The sequence below is a fragment of the Trachinotus anak genome, unplaced genomic scaffold (assembly GCF_046630095.1).
Source record: "Trachinotus anak isolate AG129_WGS33_773 ecotype Australia unplaced genomic scaffold, CSIRO_AGI_Tana_v1 ptg000015l, whole genome shotgun sequence".
In the NCBI taxonomy this organism is placed as follows: Eukaryota; Metazoa; Chordata; class Actinopteri; order Carangiformes; family Carangidae; genus Trachinotus; species Trachinotus anak.
Window position 1 is genome coordinate 4,353,431 of NW_027273866.1, and position 25,658 is coordinate 4,379,088.

At 42.1% G+C, this 25,658-nt stretch overlaps 2 protein-coding genes across 2 annotated transcripts; one reads left to right on the forward strand and one right to left on the reverse strand.

The window, feature by feature from the left end:
• Positions 1-87: 87 nt before the first annotated feature.
• On the reverse strand, positions 88-9,819 carry pkdccb (protein kinase domain containing, cytoplasmic b). Its single transcript, XM_071498066.1, has 7 exons — positions 8,988-9,819; positions 8,035-8,175; positions 5,941-6,212; positions 5,517-5,596; positions 5,108-5,215; positions 1,409-1,585; positions 88-1,092 (listed from the first exon to the last, which is right to left on the reverse strand). The coding sequence occupies exons 1-7, from the start codon at positions 9,600-9,602 to the stop codon at positions 986-988; spliced, it is 1,500 nt and encodes a 499-aa protein (XP_071354167.1). The 5' UTR covers positions 9,603-9,819; the 3' UTR covers positions 88-985.
• A 3,034-nt stretch (positions 9,820-12,853) lies between these two features.
• Positions 12,854-25,460, forward strand: disp2 (dispatched RND transporter family member 2). The gene is made up of 10 exons (XM_071498047.1): positions 12,854-13,167; positions 16,542-16,686; positions 16,815-17,092; positions 17,329-17,358; positions 17,486-17,609; positions 18,225-18,340; positions 19,026-19,141; positions 19,995-20,092; positions 20,246-20,404; positions 20,683-25,460. Exons 1-10 carry the CDS (start codon positions 13,073-13,075, stop codon positions 24,022-24,024), a joined length of 4,503 nt encoding a protein of 1,500 aa, XP_071354148.1. The 5' UTR covers positions 12,854-13,072; the 3' UTR covers positions 24,025-25,460.
• Positions 25,461-25,658: the final 198 nt, after the last annotated feature.

Below are 25,658 nucleotides of genomic sequence, written 5' to 3' on the forward strand. Positions count from 1 at the left end.
GAAAGGTACTAATGAGAAATAAACAGCTGTTACTTATAGTTACACTTAAATAAAAGAAAAATGCAAATAACTACAACAGCAAGAAAGTAGAAACAATACATTTATATAATTACAAATTGTAAAACTGTACAGTTACAATTAGTGAAGTATAAAAAACACTGAAGTGAATAATTTTTCATTGAAAATAAAAGTTTCACCCACAAGGTGCACGTAAGCTAAAATGCACAATCATGTAAGAACAATTACATTTCATTCGATCGTATAAATATTTATGTACTAAGCAGGATAAACTAAGTTTACAAAAGTGTGTAAAAACAGACTGCTCTGGAATGGTTTTAATCATCTTTGCTCATTGTTGATGTGTAAATGCTTACATGGTTGTTGCCATCTCATACCACAGTGCAGCTAAGCCAGGGAACCGTGAAAAAACAGCCGCAACCTCAGCGCATTAACATCAAAGTGTATTTCTGTAAGAGCTTGTTTTCTTTTCTCGTCCTCGGGCTTCAAACGCTGAGCTGCAGTGGCTGTTCTCATTACCTCTTTGGCTTAAAAATCCTACTACGGGGACCCAGCCTCACAACGAAAGCCAACACACACACATGGCAAATAAAGACAAGGTAGAAAAAAACATGTCAAAGGCAGAAGGCTCTCCCTCCTTAATTGTACCTGAAGGGAAATCCCTTTAAATAGTAGTTGGCAGAGGCAGTGAGCTGGCAGGCAGATCAAACAGTCACTGAGCAGAAGCCCTATAAATACATCACATTCACTTGCCTCACTTCAAACGCCTCCTCCTCAGCCTCTGCGCTCCTCCTGTGAACCCACAGAGCTGAGCTGCGTTCAACATGTTCACAAGAAAGACACAGTTTCTCATCTTAAGCGCAACATTTTGCTTTGCTTCACATCACCGGCTGTGCGTTATCTCTCATCCCACTCCACAGTTAACTCCAACTCGGTGTAAACAGCACTGCTGTGTTTGTTCCTCGCGTCACACTGTAGACGTTTCAGGAGCTTTGGTTTTCTTCACATACACCTCTGATGTCCCATCAGGCACCAGATGACTGAAGCTGCTCCTGAAAGAGGCCAGCAGGCGACCTGCAAAGCATGGGAAAAAAAAAAAAGAGAGAGAGAGAGAAGAAAAGAGCCATGTTTAACACGTTGGCAACATTAATAAAGTAACATGTTCCGACTTGAGATCCTCAATAACTGTTCATTTCAACATTTAAAAGCTTCATCAAAAGATTAAAGACGTAGTGTCCAGGCTCAGTACGTTTAGTCAGCAGTCTCATCATGTGACAAACATGATTTAGCTGCTGGAAAATGACCTAGCCTCCTCTTAACAGATAACATCTGACAGACTTTTGATGACACATCAGATGAAAGAAAGACATTATTCTGTGGCTTTACGCACCCGTCCATGTCTTCTGTCCGGTCAGAGTGAAGCTGTTGCACTGAGAATGGGAGTTACAGATGTACGCTGCCTCTCTGGCGCTGTGGACCGACAGCACGCAGCCCTGCTGGCTGTAGGACGGCCAGCAGCGGTACTCCACGTTCCCAGAGGTCCCCATACCTCGCATCACGGTGTAATCTAACCACAGAAGACAAGATGCCACTTCAGTACATGAGGCTACTGAAAGATTTTGAAGTGCTCTCTGAGGGTAAGATGAAAGTTTAATGATCCCTCCACAGCATGAGGAGAATACAGATAGGAACACAAAGAAGAACAACAAAGAAAACATGTTGAAGATATTTGTCATGCAACTACAGAGCTCCTACCGACTCAATGGACGCATACTATGGTTATGACTGACAGATTTTAAGTGAAAAGAAGCTTGGATAATAAATCACAAGGAACATAGGGGCTGGTGTGTCATGACAAAATGTACCTATATAATGCATTTAAGAAAATATAAGGTTGTTCACAAGGTACCACAAAATGTATGATGACCACGTTTAGATTTACCTTCAATTTTTGTTGCCAGTTTTAGTCTTTGCCAGTTTTACTTTCACATGAGCCAAAAAAGCAGCAAATCCTCACAACTGAGGAGTTGGAACTACAAAACCTTTGGCATTTTGCTTGAAAAAAAAAAAAAACAGAATATAAAAGTAGTTGCTGCCAATCTACTAAGTGACTTATTGTTTCAGCAATGCCAAACACACCAGTTTTTTACACCAGTTTGAGCTTTTCTCCCATAAACTGTTGCTCTGTACTAAAAAAATCACTTTCATCACCCTTCACCTTCCTCCTGCCCAACATTTGTGTTACATTCATCATTATAATTCTTTCAGTCAGACTTCTTGTGGATCTGGTATTAAATCATCTGCTACACATTAGCAGGAGCAGAAAGAAGCACGCACGCACACACACACACACACACACACACACACACACACACACACACACACACACACACACACACCAGAAATGGACAAAAGCCTAGTCTGTGAGTCCGTACGGAGGAGGCACGCTGTTACAAACTGTTAACCTTCCTAAATGGCAGGAGCTGGTGTGTGTGTAGGGGTATTGTTAAGAGCAAAAGGACACGAGGATCTGCCTTCTGGGTCTGAGAAGAGGGAACAAGGAGAAGGAGTATTTAGAGGATCCTTCTCAGGGGAGTAAAAAAATGAGGCCTGCCGGGGAGCTAAAGGGTGGCGGGCCTCAAATGTCGAGGACAGAGAGACATATGAATATAAGCTCTGTGTTCAAGTTGAACAGTGGGAAACAGTCTTCCTTTCATATTAATGTACAGACTATCAAATGTATTTACATTTTTTTTTACAGTGCACAGGACCTACATAAATTCACTCCTTACTTTTTAGCACACAACTTAATTTATACTTGCAGCAACAGCCAGTTTAAGAAACTACATCTTTAGCAGATTCTGGTTTCCGTCATCAAATCACAAATGATCTCAGCTGTGGAAAAGTTACATCCACATTACCAATGAATCTCCATCTGTCAGCAATTTCAAATTAAGACTTGGGATGTGATCAGCATCTTTTTTTTTTTCCTACACACATGCACACTCACATTATTACACTGTGTTCCTCTTTGAGCTCTGTTGCCATTTGGCTTCTTTTATCAAGCTTTATGTTTGTGTCCTTGGCTGCAATTGTGATTTTTTTTTTTTTCTCTTGTGAGAGGAGACATGTTAATGAGCCCATGTGTTTTTTAATATACAATTCCAGGATCTTTTGATTTTTTTTTTTTCCCTCCTCTGGTTGTTTAATCCTTTATAGTCTCACATTCAGGGAAATATGCTGCAAGTTAGACGAGAAGATCAAACCACACTAATAGCTGTCTGGTAAATCTACGGCTACAATTACCGCCCAGCTAGCTTAGCTAGCTTAGCTAAACACAGAGGCTGGAGACACGGGTAAACAGCTAGCCCGGCTCTGTCCAAAGGTAACAAAATCCACCTACCAACACCTCTAAAGCTCACGAGTGAACCTATCATGTTTAAACTGAACAAAAGCAGAGGTGTGAGAACAAGTTTTATAATGGATTAACGTACCTGACTGTTTCTTGGTCTGGAGCAATCTAGTCTATAATGTGATAAATTTAGCTAACCAGCTGGTAGTTTCAGCCGTATATTTACCAGACACTTTGTGAGAGTGGTTATCTCATCTAACTCTTCGCAAGAAAGTAAATGACTATAAATATAAAGAAACAGAACGAAATGAGAAGAGGTTTAGTTTAACTTAACAAAAAAAGTTAGGCTAGAATAAAGACTGGAAACGGGGTAACAGCTGGACTGGCCATCTAAATATAACAAATTCCACCTTACTAATTACTGTGATGCATCTTGTTTCTTTAATCCGTAGAAAATCTGAAGTGTACAAACGACATCTTGTGGTTAAGTCCTGGACTGGCTTGGCTGGTAGCAGTAACTTCCTAAAGTCTTGTTGCCAACCAGTAGAGTCTTTTAAACAAACAAGATGTAACATCTTATATATATTATATTTTTACCCTCTGGACAGGGTCAAGTTAGCTGTTTCTCCTGTTTCCATTCAGCATTATAAAATGAAACCAACTGCCTGCTAACTGTGTATTTACCAGACAAACACTATGTGAAAGTGTTAATCTTTTCATCTGATACCAGAGTAGTGCATTTTTCCCCAATATGTCAAACTAAGATAAACTAATTTAAGCTAAACTAGGTTGAACTAAACTTAACAAAAACTGGACCAGGTTTGTCCTCAACCCCAAAAACTACCTCTGTTCCAGGAAATTGGTAAAAGAATATACACACATTTTTTTTTTTTTAGGTCTTATCACGCACACTCAGCAGCAGCAGCAGGGTTGGCTCATGGCACCTCCTTGTTAAGCTAAAACATTCCCTCCCGGTGTCAGCCTCACCGCCCAGGCCTCTTCACCCTGAATCTGTGATTAAATTCACAAAGCGCTGCTATATAAACAGTCCAGCATCTGGGGGACGGAAAAATCTCACCACAGGAACGCAGGCCAGTCATTCTGTTATTAATATTTCATAGAGCTGAGAGGAACGGCGGGAGGGGTGAGGGGCTGCAGTGGAGTCAGTGGAGGCGAGTTGGAGAGAAGAAAAGTGAAGGACTTTTGGTGCTTATACTGAAAGTATACAAAACTGGGATAGAAAGTTTGCAAAAAAAAAATTACTTTATATGACCATTTTGACAGGAAAAAAATCTTTAAATCTTTAAACTAGATTCCTTTTAATATTAGGAATTCAAAAGCTGGACAAAACATTTTCTATATTTTCTATTTCCCTTAAAAGGCAAAAGACCTAAATAGAACAGTTCTTATGTGAAGAATAACTCAATGTAATCCCACCACTGTTTTGTTAAATGAACGCCAACTGTGCTTTCTGAGCCAGAGACATGCAGGATTAATCCCACTTTGTTGGTCTTGTCCTGTCATTCCAGCTGCCTAATAAACCTGTCAAAACAGTCTGAACGGGAGAAACACGCCCTTTCATTTTTCAAAAGATACAAAATGGAGGTGGTGTTGGCCGTCTGAGTTTTCTCTAGAAGTGAATCAAAAAAGAGGCCAAGCATTCTCTGAGAAAAAGAAGGTCCCGCTGTACTTCATAAAAAAAAAAGCAGCTTTCATTCCAGTCTCCAGTTTTCTTACCTCTGATTATTGATGGAGGCAGGTTGTCCAGGTGCAGGCCAGACTTGTAGAGGAGGAGGATGTGTTCAAAGGCCTCCAGCGTCTGATTGATGTCAGCTTTCAGCTCCCCTGGACACACACAATGCATTAAGTAAAAGATCTAACTGACTACAGGCATAAAATCATCCAATACAGATGATTTGTGTTTTTCCCCCCACTGTGCTCTCCTATCTAATCCAAGTTGTGTGATTTCAACAGAGAACAACTTGTATTCACTACTGTGTTACACGTTGTGAAGTATTTTGTCGAGCTCATTAAAAGAAGCACTTAAACTGAGACATGTCATTACACGACTCCAATAATGGAATGATTTGCTTTCTGATCTTCAATAGTTAGTGCGCTATCATGTCAAGACATCTCTTGTCCTCACCTGTGGAGTTCATGATGTGGTCTACCAGGTGTGTGAGGCCAGGCGGGGCCTGGTGCGGCAGCAGGTAGGTGAAAAAATACCTGGGGCCAGGCAGAGACAACTCATTCAGACAGACAGAAAGACAGACAAGTCCCATCACATAGTTCCCACAGAACATGACTTGTCTCACATTGGTGTTAAAACAAACAGCCCATAAAGCTGTCAAAAATCAGAAGGCTTTTCAAAGGGGAAATGCACCTTTTTTTCCACTGGAACTACCAATATTTAACACACCTCCTCCATCAAACCGCAATTATTTTCAGCGATATGTTTTAACAACATTTCAGGTGTCAGCTGAGCCTATATTTAAGCAATCATCCATGTAGCTGCTGCTCCATCCATCCATCACATGTCTACCATGTAGTAAAACTGTCACTTTTCTTACCTATAGGCGTTGTAAATGTTCCTCTTCTCGTTCAAGCCCTCACACACTCCCCGAGTCGAGCAGGGCAGAGTGAAATTTCTGTGTGGAAACTGTAGGGTGCAGTCTGCATCACTTTGACAGGGAGTCTCCTCGGCGCTGGCGTCGTCCAGGTCCGTGAGCTTCAGCTCGCCGGACACGGTGACGAACTGCCGGGGCTGGAAGTCCAGCAGAGCTACAGAGCCCAGAGGAGACTGGGAGAGGAAGTGGAGGAGCCTGACCAGGTCCAGACACACCTGGGGAGAGATCAGACAAACCTGATCAGCTGGATCGATGACGGTTTGTTTAAGTGCACAGAAATGCAGTCAAGGATTAATACACTATCTTTGTAACTCCAAAAACAATGTACTGCAACAATTTAAATAATCAATGAATTGTAAATTAGTAAGCTAAAATGCAAAACATTCACTGTTTACCACTTTATATAATTCTAAATGTAATATTTTTGACTTTTTGTAATGTTGGTCTGACAAAATTGAAATTTAAAGCTGCTATCTTAATTGGACATTTAACACATTTTACTGATTAAATTTTGGATGCACTAATGTTTTTTCATAATCGTTTTCCCTGACAATTATCGACTGAATTAATCATATGGGCCATAAAATATATAATAAATATAAAGCCCATCATGATTTCCTGAAGCCCAAGTTGACATATATGAACAACTTGTTTTGTCCGACCAAGCCAAAAATATTCAGTTTACAATGATAGAAGACACAGAAAACCAGCTAAATTTGTCCTTGTAGAAGCTGAAATCAGTGATATTTTGGCAGTTTTGCTGAGAAAGTCAAAAAGTGATTATTCTATTATCAAAATGGTTGCAGATTTATTTTCTGTCAGTCTTAGATTTGACGAATTAACCAGTAAAAAAAAACTATGAATCAATAATTAAAGCAATTGTCAGTTACAGCCCTAATTGTAGCTCCAAAGTTTGGTTCAGTTTTTCTTGTTACTTCAATTTCTTCCACTTTCTGTCAAATAAAAATCTTGAAAAAAATGTTGGATGAACCAAAAACATTTCCTCATTCTCAAGCTAAAAACTGAAGGACAATATAATTAAGTTTCATGACAGAGCTAAAAATGGTCAAATATAGCAACTTTCAGTCTTGCAAAGAACACAATGTTATTTACTTTTAAGACATTTCACCAACCGCATTTGCAAGCCATTTCCTGACACTGTTTTTATAGTACTCTTTAAATCCCATAATAAAAACAGAAAGAGAAAATAAGCAGGCCACTAAAGGCAAAATAAAGGCATTAGCCACGCACTGACAGAGCGTGAAATGATTCTGTCACACTGCAAACATAGCTGCAGTGTTAGGTAATGCGAGTCTCTTGGACGTCACTTGGTGGGATCGAAGCACTGTAAAAACAGGGCTGGGTGAAACCAAACACCCATGGATTACTGTAGTCCGCGCATATGCAACGTAGCTGAAAGGGGCCGAGCAGCTCGGGGAGGGGGGGGGGGGGTTATTATGAACGGCTGTTTGAGTGATGTAGCAAAATGAGGCCCACAGTTGAGATGATACTTGCAGACTGTGATGCTACTTTTGCTAATCCAAATACTAAACTGTGGCTTTTTTGTTTTTGCTCTTCCACTCACTCTTTCTCTTTCAAACACATCCATGCGCAAAGACACACACACACACACACACACACACACACACTTGTGCTTGGATTCAGCCTCTGTTGACTCCCACTGTGAGCATACCTGTGATGGGGGTTGAGCTGAAGCTGTGTGTGTGTGTGTGTGTGTGTGTGTGTGTGTGTGTGAGGGAGGAGATGACATTCCTAGCCTCAAGTGGATTAACTCCAGGACCCATCTCCATTTCAACTACAGCCTGATCAAATACACTGAGGGACAGATGTCAGACCTCCAGGAGTTTCAAATGTCCACCGCCCTCATCTTTCAGCCCTCATCGTTCCTATCAAGAAGAGCGGGGGCTTGCACATGCATTCTGTGCAATGTGTGTGAGAGCGTGTGTAGTGCAGTGCAGAGGATAAATGACAGAGCGTGTGTACTGAGAGCTAAAAAGCGGGAGCTAATGTGCTTACCCTGAATCTGTCCTCCCAGGGGCTCTGGAGCAGCTGGATCATCTGGAGAGGAGTCCCCTGCTCCAGAATGACTGTGACTCTTCCTCTCTCTGCTCCTCTTCCTCCCTGCCCTTTTGCATCTCCTGCACAATGACCCTTGAGCTGTGGAGTGTAGAATAACTGTGGTTAGTCACAGTAAAACAGAGCAAGTGTTGGTACTTTAAAAAGAAAGATCATTACCCTGCTGTTTTTTGGGGTTTTTTTTGTTTTTTTTTTTGGCATTTTAACTCTGCGGACATTAAATAAAGCAACAAGCTAGAGTGTCCAAAAGAGTGTGGGGGTAAATTGAATGGACATGATGTTCTGCCAGCCTTACTCCCTGCAGCTCAGGCTTGTGACAATAAAATCACATTATAGCCAACAGGGGAATGTGCTCTGTACATTTGTGAGTTTAAAATGAGCTGTCGGACACACACCGCTGTCACACGACTGCTGGATGTGAGCAACAAACCCACCCGTTTAGTTTAAACTAGTTCTAAATTGGGCTGTAATGGTTTGAGTGAATAAGCGCTGGGGGGTTTCAGATGCAACCAGGGATAGCAGAGAGGACAGAGGCATGTTGTCAGCTCTTGCCAAACTGGACCCAAAGGTCAGTAGAGGGTCAGTGAATTTAATTTAATTACATGGGAAGGTCCTGCAGAGCCAATGAGACCTTTCTTTCAGTTCACTGTGCGTGAGACAAAGGAAAATGTGAGCAGCGGTGCATGGATTATGGAAAATCTTAATAATCTTCCTTCAGTCTTTCCAGTGTTTACAAGTGGGCAGTAGCTTCTGATGCTCTACATGTTCCTTAACCTTGGAATAAAATATGTTGTCTTTAATATTGTTAGTATTTGAACACTGGCTTTACTTTTCAATGGGTAAAAGGTTTCAGTTGGATGCACACCAGGCAGGCAGAGGCGCAGACACTTTACCTTTATGACATTTGGATGCTGCAGCCTCTGCAACAGGACTATTTCTTTCTTCAGCTTGTAGGAAACGAGCTCACGGCAGCCTTGCGGGTCTTTAAAATCCTCCAAACACTTTCCCATGTCTATCCCCTGTTCGTTGACCAGTTTCAAAGCCACGGGCTGGCCCCCAGCTAGATTCACTTTGACAACCAGTTTGGTGTATCCAGACCCGAGGACCTCCACCGCCTGCATGTCCACCAGAGAATCACAACCCATCTCATCCATATGCGCTTTCCTGGAGCCATGCGTGATCTCATTCCACAGATTATAATCCAAAATCGAGTCTAGTTGGGGAGAAAGTCGATCATCATCATCATCATCATCATCACCATCACCATCATCACCGTCGTCGGGTAAAAGCAGCGGAATAATTTCTTTGCGCCTCTCGTTGAGTTGGTAAATCAACGCCCCGCGGAGCGACGCGAGGTCCCGCTCATCAGCGGCAGGAGTTGCGTTAGAAAAGCGCGATACTCGGGCTCCGAACTGCTGCACGCTGCTAACCAGGAGTGACACCAGGATAGACAGAACCACGAAAGCCAGGAGGGCAGCCGCGCGTAAAGAGTTGCCCATCTCGGGCATTTCCCCCACTCGTGGCACGGCTACTGCTGCGGGTAGAGGACGCACAGCCGCGGGCTCAGACCACCGCTCGCTCCGAGTGAAAGGACTCCTCCTGACTTTCCTGCAGGAGAAGCGATCGGCTCCTTGTTTCCACCTCCCCGGGAACTCCCTCTAGAGGTGTGTCCTGTGCGCTCGTAACTTTACACCCGCTGGACAACTTTGCAGGAGCGCTCGACCTCACGTCGGCGCTCAGCGCTGAAGCGCCTCCCGCAGCTGATTGGACAACAACAGTCAGACTGGGTCTGCTGTGTCTGAAGCAAAGCTGCTGCAGCCTGACAAGAAACTACATGCTTTACTGAACACGGGCACACAAGGAGGAAAAGAAAAATTAAATAAAGAGTTCAATTTACATAAAAAATGATTAAAAATATAAATCTTAAGAAGTTTTGTTACTGTGCTGATTAATTTAATTTATAATATAAGACAATTAAGGTGCTATCAAGTTTTAAAACACACGCCGTGTTCATATAAAGATGTATATTTTACAGTATTACGGAGAAAGAGGGAGGAGGACTGCTGTCACCTACACAACGTGTCCAACAGGTGGCAGCAAAACACCTTTTTGTTTCTATTAATACAACATGTCTTTGAGAGATGGATTTGTTAATCACCAATAATCAAAATAACACATCAGATCTACACAAGTTCTCAGAAACACATTACATTGTCCTCTTTGTTCCCACACAGTCTCTTATGTTGTAGTTCTTGTTGTCTCTCTACTTGTTTCACAGATCTGGAGGCTGCAATGAAGCTGTAATGAAGCGTTTCCTAGAAATCTGCCACAGGAAATTACCATGGCTGTCACCTCAGCACCAGCCAGAAGCCAAACCCCACTCTCTTCAGCCTCTCATTAAGTGTGTGGGTGTGTGTGTGTGTGTGTGGTATCCAGTATGTGCCTGTCAGGCTTTGGGTACGTGTGTGTTTGTGCATTTCTTTTTCCTTGTGTGTGTGTGTGTGTGTTTGCCTGGCTGGACAGCTAAACAGTGTAAGTTAATCAGTGTCTGAAGTCAACAAGACATTAGCCATGTCAGCTGCAACACAGGCTGCTCAGAAAACTACGTGCCAGCCACCGGCACATGATAATTCACAAAAACAGTCCAGACTTGAGCTCAAAAATAGTAAAGAAAGTCCGTAACAAATCAGATCGCCTGTGGTTTTGACTGATTCACTCTCCCATCTAAAGCTTTGAATCAGTCAGCTCGGATGTTTACTCCACCTATTTTACTATGGCTCAATCTGTTTTGAACATCATGACTCACTGAAGCACTAATATAAATAGACAAGTTATTGAGATAAAAGAAGGAAAATGAAACAAAAATAAAGATATCCCCCTCCACTGTCTCTGCTTCTTATTTGAAATCATGAAATGGGACTTTAATCTCTCCTACAAAACTTACTCGCAGCCTCCTTTTCCTGATCTCTGCCTTTCTCCCAATAAATCACTTCCTTCTTTTCCAGCGTGGCCCTCAGAGACGAGGGCCCAGTGCCATGATTCATATTTATAACCGGAGCCAGACCAGCGGCCGCCTCATTAACAGCAAGTCACACTGGTCTGCTGTGTCGGTTTCTCCTTTCTTTTGAGCCGCTCGTCCTCGGCTCTCTTACTTCTTTTATTAATAACTTGCCCAAAGTCACATTCTTTCTTCTTCTGCTCTCTTCTTACTTTATTGCTTCATTATGTAAAATCTAGAGTCAATTTCTAGACCTACTAAAACTAAAGCTTACACCTTTTTTTTTTCTTGAGAAACAGTAAAGATATTTTTCTTGGCCATTGCACATCAGTATCAAACATAAAAAAGTAGTATCTAGTATTAAATTGTTAGGAACCACCTCTTGATTTTCCTTTTGCACAATCCACATCTTTACCAGATCAAAGCTTGAAAATGACTGAGTCTCTTTATCTGCATAAAGAGGATTTAGAGGTACTGCTTGAGGACTTTGATGTTTTCCTTCTTTATAGTTTTACATTTCAGCAAGAAATGTACTTTATTACTGTAGGATTATTCACTCTGTATGTGAAACATAAGACGTAATCTCATAAATATGAAGAATTAGGCTACTACTATGCTGTACTACATTCTGATGAGGCACCCTTCATAGAGTTTATAAATTGTAACTGATCATTTTATTTATGGCTAATGAATAAATATCGGTAACATACACATATCAAACTTAGGGCCTAAAAGTAGTATTAAACCTGGTTTATTCACATTTTCATTGCATTACCTTAAGAAAAACAAGCATTTTTACGTTGTAGTTTGTCCCACTGATGCTATTTCCAACATACTGTGTTTCTAACAAGATTTATAAAGGTACATACAATAAATTGTAACTACACTGGCTTTGTTAATGGCTAATAAATCATTTACTACTGCCTAATAGCTCGGCATTGATAAGAGCAACGTTTAGGTTGCCCAGTTGCGACAAATGCCTTTGGCTGGTGTTTAACTTTTCTATTTGATAAGGTAGAAATAATGTTAGTTAATGTTAGTTAGTCTGCAAATAGGAATGACAGTGGGCTAGGTCACCAATAAACATGTCTGTAGCTTCTCATGGGAAGGAAAGGCTTCTGGTGTAATTGTGTCAAAAAAAAAAGTTTAACAGCTCAAAGGAATATTTCACAACCTGGTGATAATTAATGGCTTACAATTGATTAACTTATTGATGATCATTAGAAGCCCAACATGAACTTAGATAGACTTTTTTTTTCATATTGGAATGAAACGAAGGTAAAGGGAGCAAGCTTACAGGCTACTTTTAGGTCCTATTTACGACACTTGGGTGCATTCACCATGTGTAGCCTCCTTAAATAAAAGCTTAAATAAAAACACTTGTTCTTGTAATGGGAGAGCTCATTTTGCCTTTGTTCACCGGAAGGATCGAATAGTGATTATCGCAGCCTCTTCTTTAGTGATTGGTGCAGATTTAAATAAAATAAATTGATTGGGGATAATGGCTTTTACCTGAATCCCCCCCCCCCCCCCCCCCTCATGTACTGACAATGATCAGCAGCTGGAGGTCCCAGTTAAGTTGCAGTTTAATTGAACACAGCAACACTGTCTGTGCACCTCTCTAACGTACATCAAACAGCAGCTGTAGCTCCTGTCCGAGCCAGTTGAGCAGGCACTGATGCCCACTATCTGTCACTTGGAGCTCCAGCACCGCGGCCGGTTGGACAGCGACCAGGCAGCGTCCTCAGCATCACCGCGGCTCCGCCAATCAGAGCGGAGCTTGGGGCAGATTAACCCAAACAGCCCCGGTGCTGCTGTGTAGTAGCATCCTCAGAAACAAGCCCGTGCCTCCGATACTCGTGGACCCAGTCTGGGCAGATGGGGGACTGCTTGGGTTAACCCAGGTCAAAATAACAGGGAATTCATAATTGCCTCCTTTTAAATTTAGTTTCAGTTTTTCAAAGGCGAATCAGGAGGGAGATGGATGCTCGCTCGATAATAGGAGAAAGCACGGATGCGATAGTGATGGATGATTCTCCCACAGATGAAAGGGATATTCAGGAGGCTTGCCAAAGGTGGGTTGTGTTTTTGTTTTTTTTTTTTGTTTTTTTTTTTGTCTGAGGATTTTTCTGTAGCTTATTGAGTAACTTGATTAGTGCAGTTTAAAAAAATAAAAATGGATTTGCAGTGAGTAGACGTGGATGTGTTCTTACCCTCCTGTGGCCGTTGTGAGTATTGTTCAATGACACTCAGTCCAGCTGTGTTTCTGCTGTGGACAATAGAATTATGTACAGGATATGATTCCTGCTCTTGTTATTTTTCCATTATACTATTATCAGTGTTTTTTTCAGGATCATTGACTCCTGATGATGATGCTGTGTGTTTGCACTGCTGGTGAAACCAAAAGATGCACATGTGCTGCTGTCAACTTACTTTTCAGAATTTATGTTTGTAATCACCGCATTTTTGTGTTTCACATTTTCTTTAACTTATCATCATAAACAGGATTGTCCCCTTTTTACGGATATACAGTATGCAGTAATGCATAATCTCTGTTTCACACTCATACTATAGTTGACATGAGGACTGTGAGGTCTGTCCTGTGTCATCAGCCTCCTGCTTTGGTCACGCCGGCTCTGTGGGTCACTGCTGTCATCCTGTCACTCACTCTATGCAGCAGCCCTGCATATATTTAAAAAAAAAAAAAAAAAGAAGAAAAAAAAGAAAATCAAATGACCAAGAGGCTTCAAACATGAACGTAGGACTAGAAACAGCTGAGGCCTGCCACTCTTTAGCTCAGCAACAGGCCACATTCGTGTCTCTCCAAGAGGGATCCTCAAGCCTGTTTCCTCTAATAATACCCCCACACAGGAACAGCTCTGGCTTTTTAAGAAGGTTAACAGTTCACCTCCCTCATATAGATTGAGATTTAGCCTTGTTTTTGGTGTGTGTGTGATTGGCAGTTTGGGAGATGTTTGAGGACATGACACTGTCTGACTGGCATCTAGAGAGTTGATGAAAGAGACATGTGCTGTAGAAAGGGTGAAAGAAATGGGCCTAAAGGCAGGCAGAGGGGAGAGCGGTGAGCGCTGACACGAATGTAGCCTCAGAGATACTTTGTGAGTGTCCTTGCTGGAGTCTTTTAAATGCCTCACAGCTGCACTTAGATGCTAGTTTGGCTCCTAATAAGCAACTCACGCACTTTGAAACTAAAGACAACTCAGCTTTGGCCACATTGACATCACAGCGATTACATTTTGCTAATAATACTAGTGTGTATTTGAACATAAGTAACATTTTCAAGGCATAGCTTACTTGTAACAGACAAAGACTGTATATAAAAAGGTAACAGATAATTTCCACAGAGCTATATTACTGTTTTTACTTCACCACCACTTACATGCAGTTCCCAGTTAAGTCCATCTGCTGAAACTGATGCAGCAATATTTCTGCAATAAATGCTACCTTCATCAAGGTTATAATCTTCACTTTTTGTTGAAACTGTTGGTTTAACTTCATGGTTATTTTGGATGATGTAGTTCGTGGTGATATTTAATTGTAATAGTGAGAGGTGCTTTAAACATCTGGATTTGCTGCTATTGCAGAGCCCTTGTATACAGATTTACGAGACCACTGTGATGTCAGTCAATGTCCGTTTTTGTGTGTGGAGCCGCTCGGTGACACCTTCCTGGATGTATTTTTGTATTCATCCACTGAAATATTGATGAGTTCCACAAATTGCTCTCCTCATGTGTGTGTGCTCACATTGGCGAGCGCTGTGACAAAACCACCAAACAGGCTTAAGTACTCATATCCTGAAGCCTATGGTGAGGAGGCTTCCAGGCACAGGTTACACAGTATCTGCTAATGATTTAGTGTATATCTTAACCTGCATTGATTTCTGAATGGCTGGAGTTTATCACGCTACAGCCAGTGACATTGTGCTCAATTAGTTGACAGTGTTGACTTCCAAATCGTTTTAATGGGTGTATTTACTCACTCACTCCAGCTTCTAAATAGGCTAAACTAAACGACAAACATTTGCTATGTGACTAAGAGCTGCTGAGTACACTGTGAGCTATTTATTATTTAGATCATGTTACATTTTTATTGTGATACGAAGACAAAATACTGAGGTTCAGTTCCTCACTGAGCTCCGCCATTAATCAGCTCCATACAGTATACCACCAATTCAACAGACCACTCATCATCTGTGCGCCTTATTATGGGATGCAAATAAAACCGTGTGAGGTCATTTAGGCTCTGTTGACTTACTCTGTCGCCATGGTGACATGACGGAAGTGCGGTCGCATCCAGTCTACTGTGGAAAAACAAGAATGTGGTAGACTACACAGACCTCATGGCCCCTTTACTGAGACACAACCAGAATCTAATTTTAGATGGGTCCATTTATTTACTCTCGCTTCAAAATCACGAGACCATAAGAGTTTTTAAAATCAAAATTCTGGAAATAGGTGGAAATAAACTAAAATAAATAATTCTATCTGATTCAAAGGCAAGACTATGATCAGATTCAATCCCTGAAGACATAGTTTCCCCTTATTAAGTAGCTGTAAAGTTTGAAAAATTAACAGTACTGCAGTGTACAGTATATTCAGCATCAACGTATTCCAACTCTTTTTTTAAGCTGTAATATATGCACAGTAAAACACCGAGTAAAACAGTCAAACAAAAGACTAACACATCAAATGTTACAAAAAATTATAGATGGACTGACACACCCACTGACAGGTCAGTCAGGTTTTCATGCACTGGTGCATTTTACAAGGCTTTTATATGAGTGTTTTAGATATTTCAGTATAGTGGAGAAAGGGTGGAAGCGGAACCAAGATTGAGGTGCTACAGCCATGCTGGCAACTCTATGAGTCAGTAGGATTCATCCTCTGGGGACTATGAGTGTCTGTACAAATTTTTATGTCCATCCTGCTCCTGTGTGTAAAAACAGACAATTTCTTAACCAAGTTTCATAGAGTTTGCAACATATACTCTATGAATGAGAAAGGAATATGCTACAGACTGAGACTGGAGGACCGTATCATTACACAAGCAACTCCTGACTGCTGCCATTACCCATGAGTCATCACTCAGTGTCATGATATCTATCCTGGACAGCCACCTATTTCTCTTATAATTGGGCCTTGTTGCTTCCAGTAGCCACAGTGTGTGAGAAATCCATTCCTTACCTCATTAGTTCTGCTGGCCTGCTCAATTCTCTGAGGAATATGAGGAGAAGCTGAAACAAGAATAAAGCCAAGAAGCTGAGACGTCAATCAATGTGTAGTGGGAGAGACAGACTGTTATGCCTAAGTTTCATAAACAGGCTGAACTTCATCACTTAAAAAGAGCTTTTTCCTTGTGCGTATCTGTCAATCATTGCTCTTCTCCCTTTTCTGTCTTCTCTTCTCCTCTCCTCCTCCCTTGTCCTCAGTGAGATCCCAGTGGTTTCTCTATGCCCTCCTGACAGCGAGTGCTCTGCCGAGGGCCCGTTGACAGTCATCCAGTCTGAGGGGGAGCTATGTGACAGCTGCAGCAGCCTCGGCAGACCCTCTTCCTCCTGCCAGCTTTATCACCAAGTATGCCTGAACACTGACTGTACAGTTAGGATAGATATATGGGGACCCATTAAAATTGGACAAAAAAAAGAAGTTTGAAATAGATCCAGTATTTGAGATGCATAAAATTATTCTCCTTTCTCCTTGAGGTCCCCCAGGGTCCTCGACTCGCGGCCTACGACTCGCCACAGCCCCAAAAATGCCCCCACTGCGGCCATCACGGGCCAATCAAACCAAACACCTGCCAAGACTGTGAGTCAAACACAACAGGTCCTCACGCTGAAGGACGTGCAGTGGTGAAAGTGGGACATAGCTGTAGTTCTGCTCATCAGACGTCACGTCACGGTGCGGTGAGATGCCACTGGCTGCACGGGTCAAATGAGATCGGCACACAGAAACCAACACAGCGACATGTGGTGACAGTAAGGTGTGTTTAAAGGAGATGGTTTGACATTTTGGGAAATATGCTTATTTGCCTTCTGGTGGAGAGTTTCATGAGAAGATTGATACCACTCTCAGATATCCAGAGTGGTGGCAATCTTCTCATCTAACTCTTAGGAAACAAATAAGCAAATTTCCCAAAACTATCCTTTCAAGGAAACTTTGTGTTGTTCAAATTTGTGTTGAGTCAGTTATTACAATAAACTCTTCAACTATTAACAGGGATGGAGGACTCTACTGCATCCTTAGAACGTAAGTACTGAAACCAATTTTCACCATGAAGCCCAAAGGTATTGCATGCCACACTTATTGTGATCATTATAATTAATCTTTAATCAGTACCACAGATAGCTTCTACTTCTGTGGTTTTATTTGGCAGTTATTCCCAGGTGATAGTGGACTACCCGTTAACAGTGTTGGTGAGTTGTGCTGTGCTGCTGCTGGGATGCTCATTGGCTGGACTATTCATCGGTCCACTGCCTGACTTCTCTGACCCACTTCTGGTGAGTCTCTCTCACACACTAACACACGCACACACATACTCATTGATAGACACATGTACAAAAGCATACTGTCCTAAAACTTAATCCCAAAGTCTGCCTTGTTACAGCACATGCATCTGAACTGTCACGCTCCTGTCAGAACTACAATACAAACCTCCCTCACCACCTTAGGCTGAGTGTTAATTACTGTTTCCCTAATGACTCACAGTCTCAGCTGCATCCATTTACTTCAATCTCATGTCAGATCCAATGGACCACGCTGAATTAGATCACACTCGCTGTCATCTTAATTAAATGCATCCTCTTACCTTTGAGATGCAGGCGTACAGGACAAAGGACGATTAAGAAAGTATTCTGAAAATGCAACATGAGATTCACAACAATGTGCTGTTAATGAGCAATCTAGAAAGATTTACATATGAATTGAATATTGGATTATACAAGGATTTCTGTTTCATAAGTGTGGGGCTCTGTCTTTTAAGGGTGCTTGTGATGCTGATTAATTCATAAGCTGCTGCAGTGCATCGATGGGCACCAGCATTTACACTGGGTCTTTAGCTTTGATGTTTATCTGTGTGTGATTGTGTGGGTGTGTCTGTATACCCCTTCTACAAGGGTTTTGAGCCACGGGGAACATACATCGGAGTTCGACAGTCCAGCTTGTCCGAGCTGCAGGAGAACACTGGCCCGGGGAAAACTCTGTCTCCTTTACCACAGCAGCTCAGTAAAAGGTCAGCAGAGAGTTTCAGTAGAGTGCTGGGTTTCTGCACAGGGGGGACTGCACCACGCAGATGGTTTTCAAATGGATATGAGCTGGACACAGAGCAATTGTGGTCATGTTGTGGTGTCTGCATAGGGGTGTGTTTTTGAAATAAGACAAGGTTTTAAATCTGTTCCTAGAGCTAATACCAATAATCTTTACTCATATGACAGTAGAGAAAGAAATTGACATAAAAAATAAAAGCAGATTGGATATGAGAATATAGGTAGAGGGATATGTGATGAAAAATAAAATACCTTATTAAAGCTGCTCTAACTATATTTTTTATATTAACAATGGATAAATAGATCAAATGATTCTGCAGTCCACCACAGCTTTACAGAGTTTTTTTTAGTGCCTTTTAGCTCATTGTTTTGGTGTCACAGTCTGCAGCTGTACTGTTTTGGTTCAGTTTCACCAATCTCAGCAGGAACTGTTTCCTAACATGTTCACACCTGTATCAACTGAAAAGCTACTCTGACAGTATTTACAGCTTGTGTCTGTGCCCACAAATGGCCAAAAAAACAAAAATAAAATGAGTAAACCTGGTTTAAAATAATTCAGTTGTGAAAATGACCAGTTTTACATTTGTTTGGCATAAAATGTAATGTGTTTGATGAGGTGGAAAATGTGTGTGTGTTTTAATTGTGCTATAGTTTTGGGGCTCCTGTCAACGGAGATAGTAGTGGTGGCCAAGACACCTCCAGACTTCGCATCAAGAGGATGCTGGCCAGAGACTCATCTCCAAACACCTTCCTGTGTGATACTCCAGGTGGGTCAGTCCTGACCAGATTATCTCTATCGATAAACCATTAATTCATTTATGATAAATAAATCTTTCAAACTTGAAACAGTGAGAACAGAAAATAACAACATCATAATCTTAATTGTAGATTTGTTGCTAAGTTAAGCAGCTTATGTAACACAGTTGGCTCCAGTACACTCAGCGATGCGGTAAATGAAATGGAAATATTATTAAAACAGTGTAAATGTGATGGGTGCCTATTCTGCAGTTCAGCAATTACTGCTGAAGGCAAAATCCTCAAGCTTGTTAGGGACTAATCAGCAACCCCCAGCAAACTCATAAAAACAATACAACATAATAAGCAACGGTAAGAACTTACTGGTTAAATGAGTGTCTGGAAAAAATAGTGAGTTAGTAAGAAGATGTGAATAATAGCTTTTAGTGTGGCTTCAAATAGAACATTTCGCTGAGTGCTTTTCCTTGGGCAGGTTATCCCAGATTTTTTCTTTAAGCTACACTTTGAAACTGTGTGTTACTAGATCAAAGGCTATACCTCTGTATGCCCCATAAAAAAACAGAAAGCTCCCTGAATGGATTTATTAGCACCTCCAAGTCTTGGGGTTTGTATTATATGATGCCTAATTCTTATTCAATACAGACAGCAGGATGTAAGACTATTATAGAAATTGATCATATAAGAATATATATACAAAATTGGTTGTCATCCTGGTTTTAACTTTATGAATTTATACTCCACAAAACTTAATTCTGAGCAACAGTGTAACCATGCTGAATGTTTCTAACCATCCCCATGAGCTGATGATTCACTGCTGGTGATCCTGTTACTGTACGCTGAATCCATCTGTCTGTCTCCACGCAGGGGAGCGTTTGGCCCAGCTTGTGTTCCGGTCAGAAAACTCAGCCAGTCTCTGGAGCCTGAAGGCCATCCACGCCATGTGTGAGATGGAGCAATCCAGGGTTCGCTCTGATCTACTCACCTCTTCATCTCACCTTTAGTCCTCTGCCTTTAGTCATCACCCTCTTTGTGTACATTACCTCATCTGAAATTGAATCTTTTTTAATTTCAAAACCGGGCAAGTGTTCAAAAAATCTTTCCCTTGTCTGATTCAGATTCGCTCTCAGGCTCAGTTCCAGGACCTGTGCCAGCAGCATGTGAGGGTGGAGGCAGAGGGTCCGTCCAGGAGCGGCTGTTGTCCGAGCTGGTCTCTGGGGAATTACTTGGCTGTCCTCACTAATGCCTCCTGCTGCCTCAGCCTCACCTCACACCAGGTATTGTATTCTTTTAAAAATTAGCATACAAACAAATTACCATATAAATTAAAATCATTAACACGAGGTTTTACTAAATAGTACATTACAGTCCTTATTTTTTCATTGAGATAGATCATTCTTGACCTTAGAAACAGGAGATTGTTGGTTTTTGTTTTATCATGGGAATTTCTGGCAATATGAAAAAAATTTAGAATAACGGAAGCTTCTTTCTTAGAGGGCAACTGGGTGCAACTGCAGTGTCTGAATGTCATTTCATTTTCTCTCTTTTACACCAGGTTTCTGAGTCTCTGAACCTTCTACGGAAGTGTGCTCTGTACTATCATGAAGGACATCTAGTGGAAGCCTGCGTCGACAGACCCAAACACGGCAGCTGTTCCTCTGTCCCATCCCGCTGCAAACAATCCCGCGTGGTGTTCCAGATCCTGCACTTCCTGGTCGATAAAGACTTCCTTGGCCCGCAGACTGTCGAATACCAAATCCCAACACTAAAGTACAGCCTTCTGTTCTTACCCGTTGTCAAAGGAGAGCACATGATGGAGATATATATGAGCAGTCTGGAAGGCAGGGATCTGACCTACAATAATACGACTATCACTGGCATGGACTTTGGCATCAAGCAGACACTGTTCAAGCATTACCTTGCAAGAGATTCAGTCTATCCTGTCCTAGCTGTTGTTTGTCTTCTTTTTACTATGGCTCTTTATCTCCACTCTCTCTTCATAGTAGCGTTATCTGTAATAGCAATCACAGGCGCCCTCCTGACCTCTTATTTCTTCTACAAAGTAGCATTTCGCCTAACTTTCTTCCCCCTGGTCAACCTCTCTGCAGCTCTTATTCTCTTGGGAAGTTGCTCCAATCAGGTTTTCATCTTTGCTGATTTCTGGAATCTGCAGCTATCCCAGAACCCCTCGGCCTCCCTGGAGAAGAGAGTGTACAGAGCTTTGCAGGAAGTCGGCTATTTGATTCTAGCATCTGGGTTGACCTCCAGCGCAGCGTTTTTCTCTGGTTATCTCAGCAGCATCACAGCAATCAGATGTTTCTCTGTTTATCTTGGAACTTCCTCTTTCATCAGCTCGTTCCTGGCGTTAGTGTGGCTGCCATGCTCTTTTGTTCTGCGGGAGCGCTACACTGAGGCATCCTCTGCATCACTAGCAGTGCAAGGCTGGAAACCATGCTGCTCCAAAAACACCGGCGGCTTCTGGGATACGAGCTCACGCAAGAGATGCCTCTTCACTCTCGGCCAGAAGCTGAGAGAATTAAAACGAGGGCTCACTGACACTTCAAATTTATTATTTCTGAAAATCTTGCCTTGTGGAGTGGTAAAGTTTAGGTACATCTGGGTGTGCTGGTTTGCAGTGCTTGCTGCCGGGGGCACGTACATGTCCTGCATTGACCCAGGCATGAAGCTGCCCACCTTAGAAAGCAAGGTCACCCAGCTTTTCCGCTCCAGTCACCCATTTGAGAGATATGACGCAGAGTATCGCCACATGTTTATGTTTGAGAGACAAAGAAATGGAGAGGATAAACCCGTTATATTAAAACTTGTTTGGGGCGTCAAACCAACAGATAATGGGGATCACTTTGACCCTAAAAGCAATGGCTCTTTGGTCCTTGACCCGGACTTTAACATGAGCCGACCAGACGCTCAGGTGTGGTTAAGGGACCTGTGTGGAAGGGTCCAGAACCAAAGTTTTTACTCCCCTCCATCACCTGAGGACAGAAACGTTATGACAGACAATATCTGTCTTGTGGAGCAGCTGATACACTGGGTATCTGTCAGACGGTGCTCAGAGAGTGAAGACGCCCTTCACTTCTGCTGTAATGACATCCCTTTCCCCTTCCCTCCCAGTGTTTTTGAGAACTGCCTCAGCATGATGCTGGCAGAGAGGTACGCTGAAGGCCATCTGGCCCACAGCGGCGGCCTGTACTTCCAGCCAGATGGCAGGGTCGCTGCCCTGGTGTTGGCATTCAAAACCACATACCTCTACAGCTTCAACTTCAGCAGATCCAGTGTTTTTTACAGAGAAATCCTGACATGGTTTAACAGAGAAATCTCAGGAGCTCCACAAGGACTTGAGAATGGCTGGTTCATCAGTCAGCTGTCTCTTTTTGATCTACAACAGTCCTTAAGCTCAGAGACTCTGGTAGTAGCTGGTTTCTCAGTAGCTATCACATTTGCTTTGCTTCTTCTAACCACCTGGAATATTCCACTGAGCATATATGGCACTGTTGCTGTAGGAGGCAGTGTGTTTGTCACTGTCGGCCTCCTGGTTCTTCTTGAATGGCAGCTGAGCGGGATTGAGGCTCTGTTCATATCATCAGCAGCAGGACTGTCTGTTGACTTTATAGCTAACTATTGCATATCCTACAGCTTGGCTCCTCACTCAGACAAAATTGGGAAAGTAGCACACTCCACTAAAAGGATGGGATGTCCTGTAGCAATAGTTTCTGGTGCATTTTTCTCCATGGGGATCATCATGTTGCCTGCCACAGCACTGCTGTTTAGAAAACTGGGGATTTTCCTGTTTTTGGTGAAATGTGTAGCATGTGGCTTTGCAACCTTCTTTTTCCAGTCCCTGTGTTGCTTTTTTGGACCCCAGAAAAACTGTGGAAAGATCACACTGCCGTGTTTTTCAGAACAGACTGATGGGGTGCTGTCCTCTTGCTCGGCAGCAGAACCTGGTTCCTCCTCGGCCGCTAATGGCGACTTTGGCAGATCTAGAGTGAGGAGGAGCTATGACAAAGAAGCAGGTGGCTATCTCTACCCCAACCACCAGCGTCAGCACAGACAGAAACAGACTGGAGGAGGAGGAGTAGGAGGAGGTGGAGGCAGAGGGCCAGAGCAGTACGAGCTGCAGCCGCTGGCTTATCGGCTGAGTGACAGCTTCGAGAACAGCACCTGCACTAGTAAACTGTCAAACCGTCCGTCTGTGCTCTCTGATGAGATTGAATATTGTGGGAGAGATGTGGGAGGAAATAGCATGGATGGGGTGAGTGAGGAGATGTGTAGTCGTCAACATAAGATCTCCCAACCACCTCCAGCCCTCCAGACTTCATCACCTTACAAAGAAAACACCCTGCGACCTGTGGGGCTAGCACAAGAGGACCTCGCTAAGGACAAGCTGCTGTGTAAAACGTGCAGAGGTCAGTCTGGTGGGATGACGCACTGGGGCAATACATCTTTCTCCTCATCCTCCAGCATACAGGAGACTATACTCAGCCAGACACTGGAGACCATTGACCAGCCATCTCTCTGCACAGAGGAACAAACCACAAGGGAACATCTTCATCACCACTCCCACAAAGAACATCTCTACTCCTTATCTCAGAGCTCCTGTGAGGGTCTGGAGGATTCCTGTGAAACATGCCTCAGCGACATCGAGCCGGGGCCTTCAAACACGCAGCAACATGAAGAAGAGGGAGAGGCTCAGTTACAACCAGGATACCTAAACGGAAAGAGAGATACGCTCCGTCTCTCACTGAAAGAAACTGTTTATGAAACTTGCAATAAGGGCCGCACCAGTCAGAGTGAAGAAGTAGTTATTTTACCCAACAGTAAGCCAGACTTACCAGATGTTTGGATAAAGAGAGACGGACAACGGGAGGATACGTGTTAAGCAAAGTTGGAAGAATCTTCGCAAACACTGTGCATCAAATGCGCTGGATTTATCAGAAAAGGAATAAAAAGCAAATAGCAATTACAAAAGGAACATACACTGTTTCTTTTGTATATTACTCGAAGGAAAAAAATCGAACTGCAAATTTAACAAATGACAGCATGTTTGTCTTATGTTGCTGCTAAGGTTGTTACAGTTTCTGTCCCAAATGAGGTCAAAGCATGAGTGTTTCTTCAGCAAAAGGTCAAATCAAAGCATGACTTGTTCAACCCAGCATTTCCAGAGGGACTGTAAAAGATGAAGCTTTCTTTTCTGCCACAATTTTGCACCAAAGTCACACTTGAAGAAACTACAGCTACAGTTTGTCGTCAGCAAAAAATCAAAAACAAAAAAAAAATAACAACAACAAAAAACATTAAGTACTGCACCTGCTGCTGCAGAATTTACTTTGTGCCTGGAACTTTTCACCATCTGCACCAACTGGGTTATCAACAAATACAGTGCCACCTCTGTGCAACTGCAGGCCTTTCTCCATGCTGGATCGACCTTAATGAACCATATACATTCATGGACTTCAGAATAATAAAAGATACATGTGAGATATATAGAGAAAGAGATGCATTATGTGTGCCTGTCTACAGAATTATATTATTAAGATTCAGTTATCACATCTAGAGTAGCAAACAACTGTCACAGTCAGTTGACTTTGCGCTTTGTGACGATATGTACAGTATGTCCTTTGTGACCATGACGTAGAGAATCAGAAACGTGTCATTTATAGTGTCAGGGTTTGGTTGCATTTAATGTTTCACTGTCAAATTTAAAGTCATGCTGTTTATTCCAGTGTCGGTGCCAAAAAATGTAATGTTTACTTACTGTACTGATTTGAAACGGCAAAAATGGTTTCTAATCAAGATATAACACTATACTGTGTACACTGTGGGTTTATACACTGTTGGTGAATTAAGGTGCATAATGTTCTTGGATCTGTGGACGTCAGTATATGCCTTAGCATTGTAAAGAAGCAGGAGTGATTTCCAAAGCAGTAGTTGGACCATCACATGCCACAGCTTCAACAGCTAATAATTTGTATGTAAAGCTTGCTGCACCACTGTCAAGAACAACTCCTACAGACAATTATCTGAGGAACAGAAAGCCTTTATCTACATCCCATCTCACAGCTGAGATGTCGCATCACGTGTCTCAATACCATAGAAGTAATGGTATTTATGACATGAACAGCATGTGCCAAATGTCTATCAATAGGTTGAAACAGCTAAAATGTGTTTTGTGTAAAAGAGATGTATTTATGGTCCTAATTATGATATAAAGAATAAAACTAAGGTGTAGGAGGTGTAGTGTTGGTGGTGGTGGAGCCTTGACAAGAATATATATATATATATATATATATATGAAATGTGCCTATGAGCAGGGTTATTTTCTTTCTTGCTGTAAGAAGTGTTTGCTTTTGACATTTTAACTGTATAATCACAATTCTTCAAAGAGCCTTCACTTTGAAATCACTCAGCAGAATAATCCGCCTTAGAGACGTATGAAATCAATCACAGGCTTTCTACGAACAGAAGAAATAAAAAAAAAAAAAAGGTTGCCACCACTGTTATTTACAGCTGTTA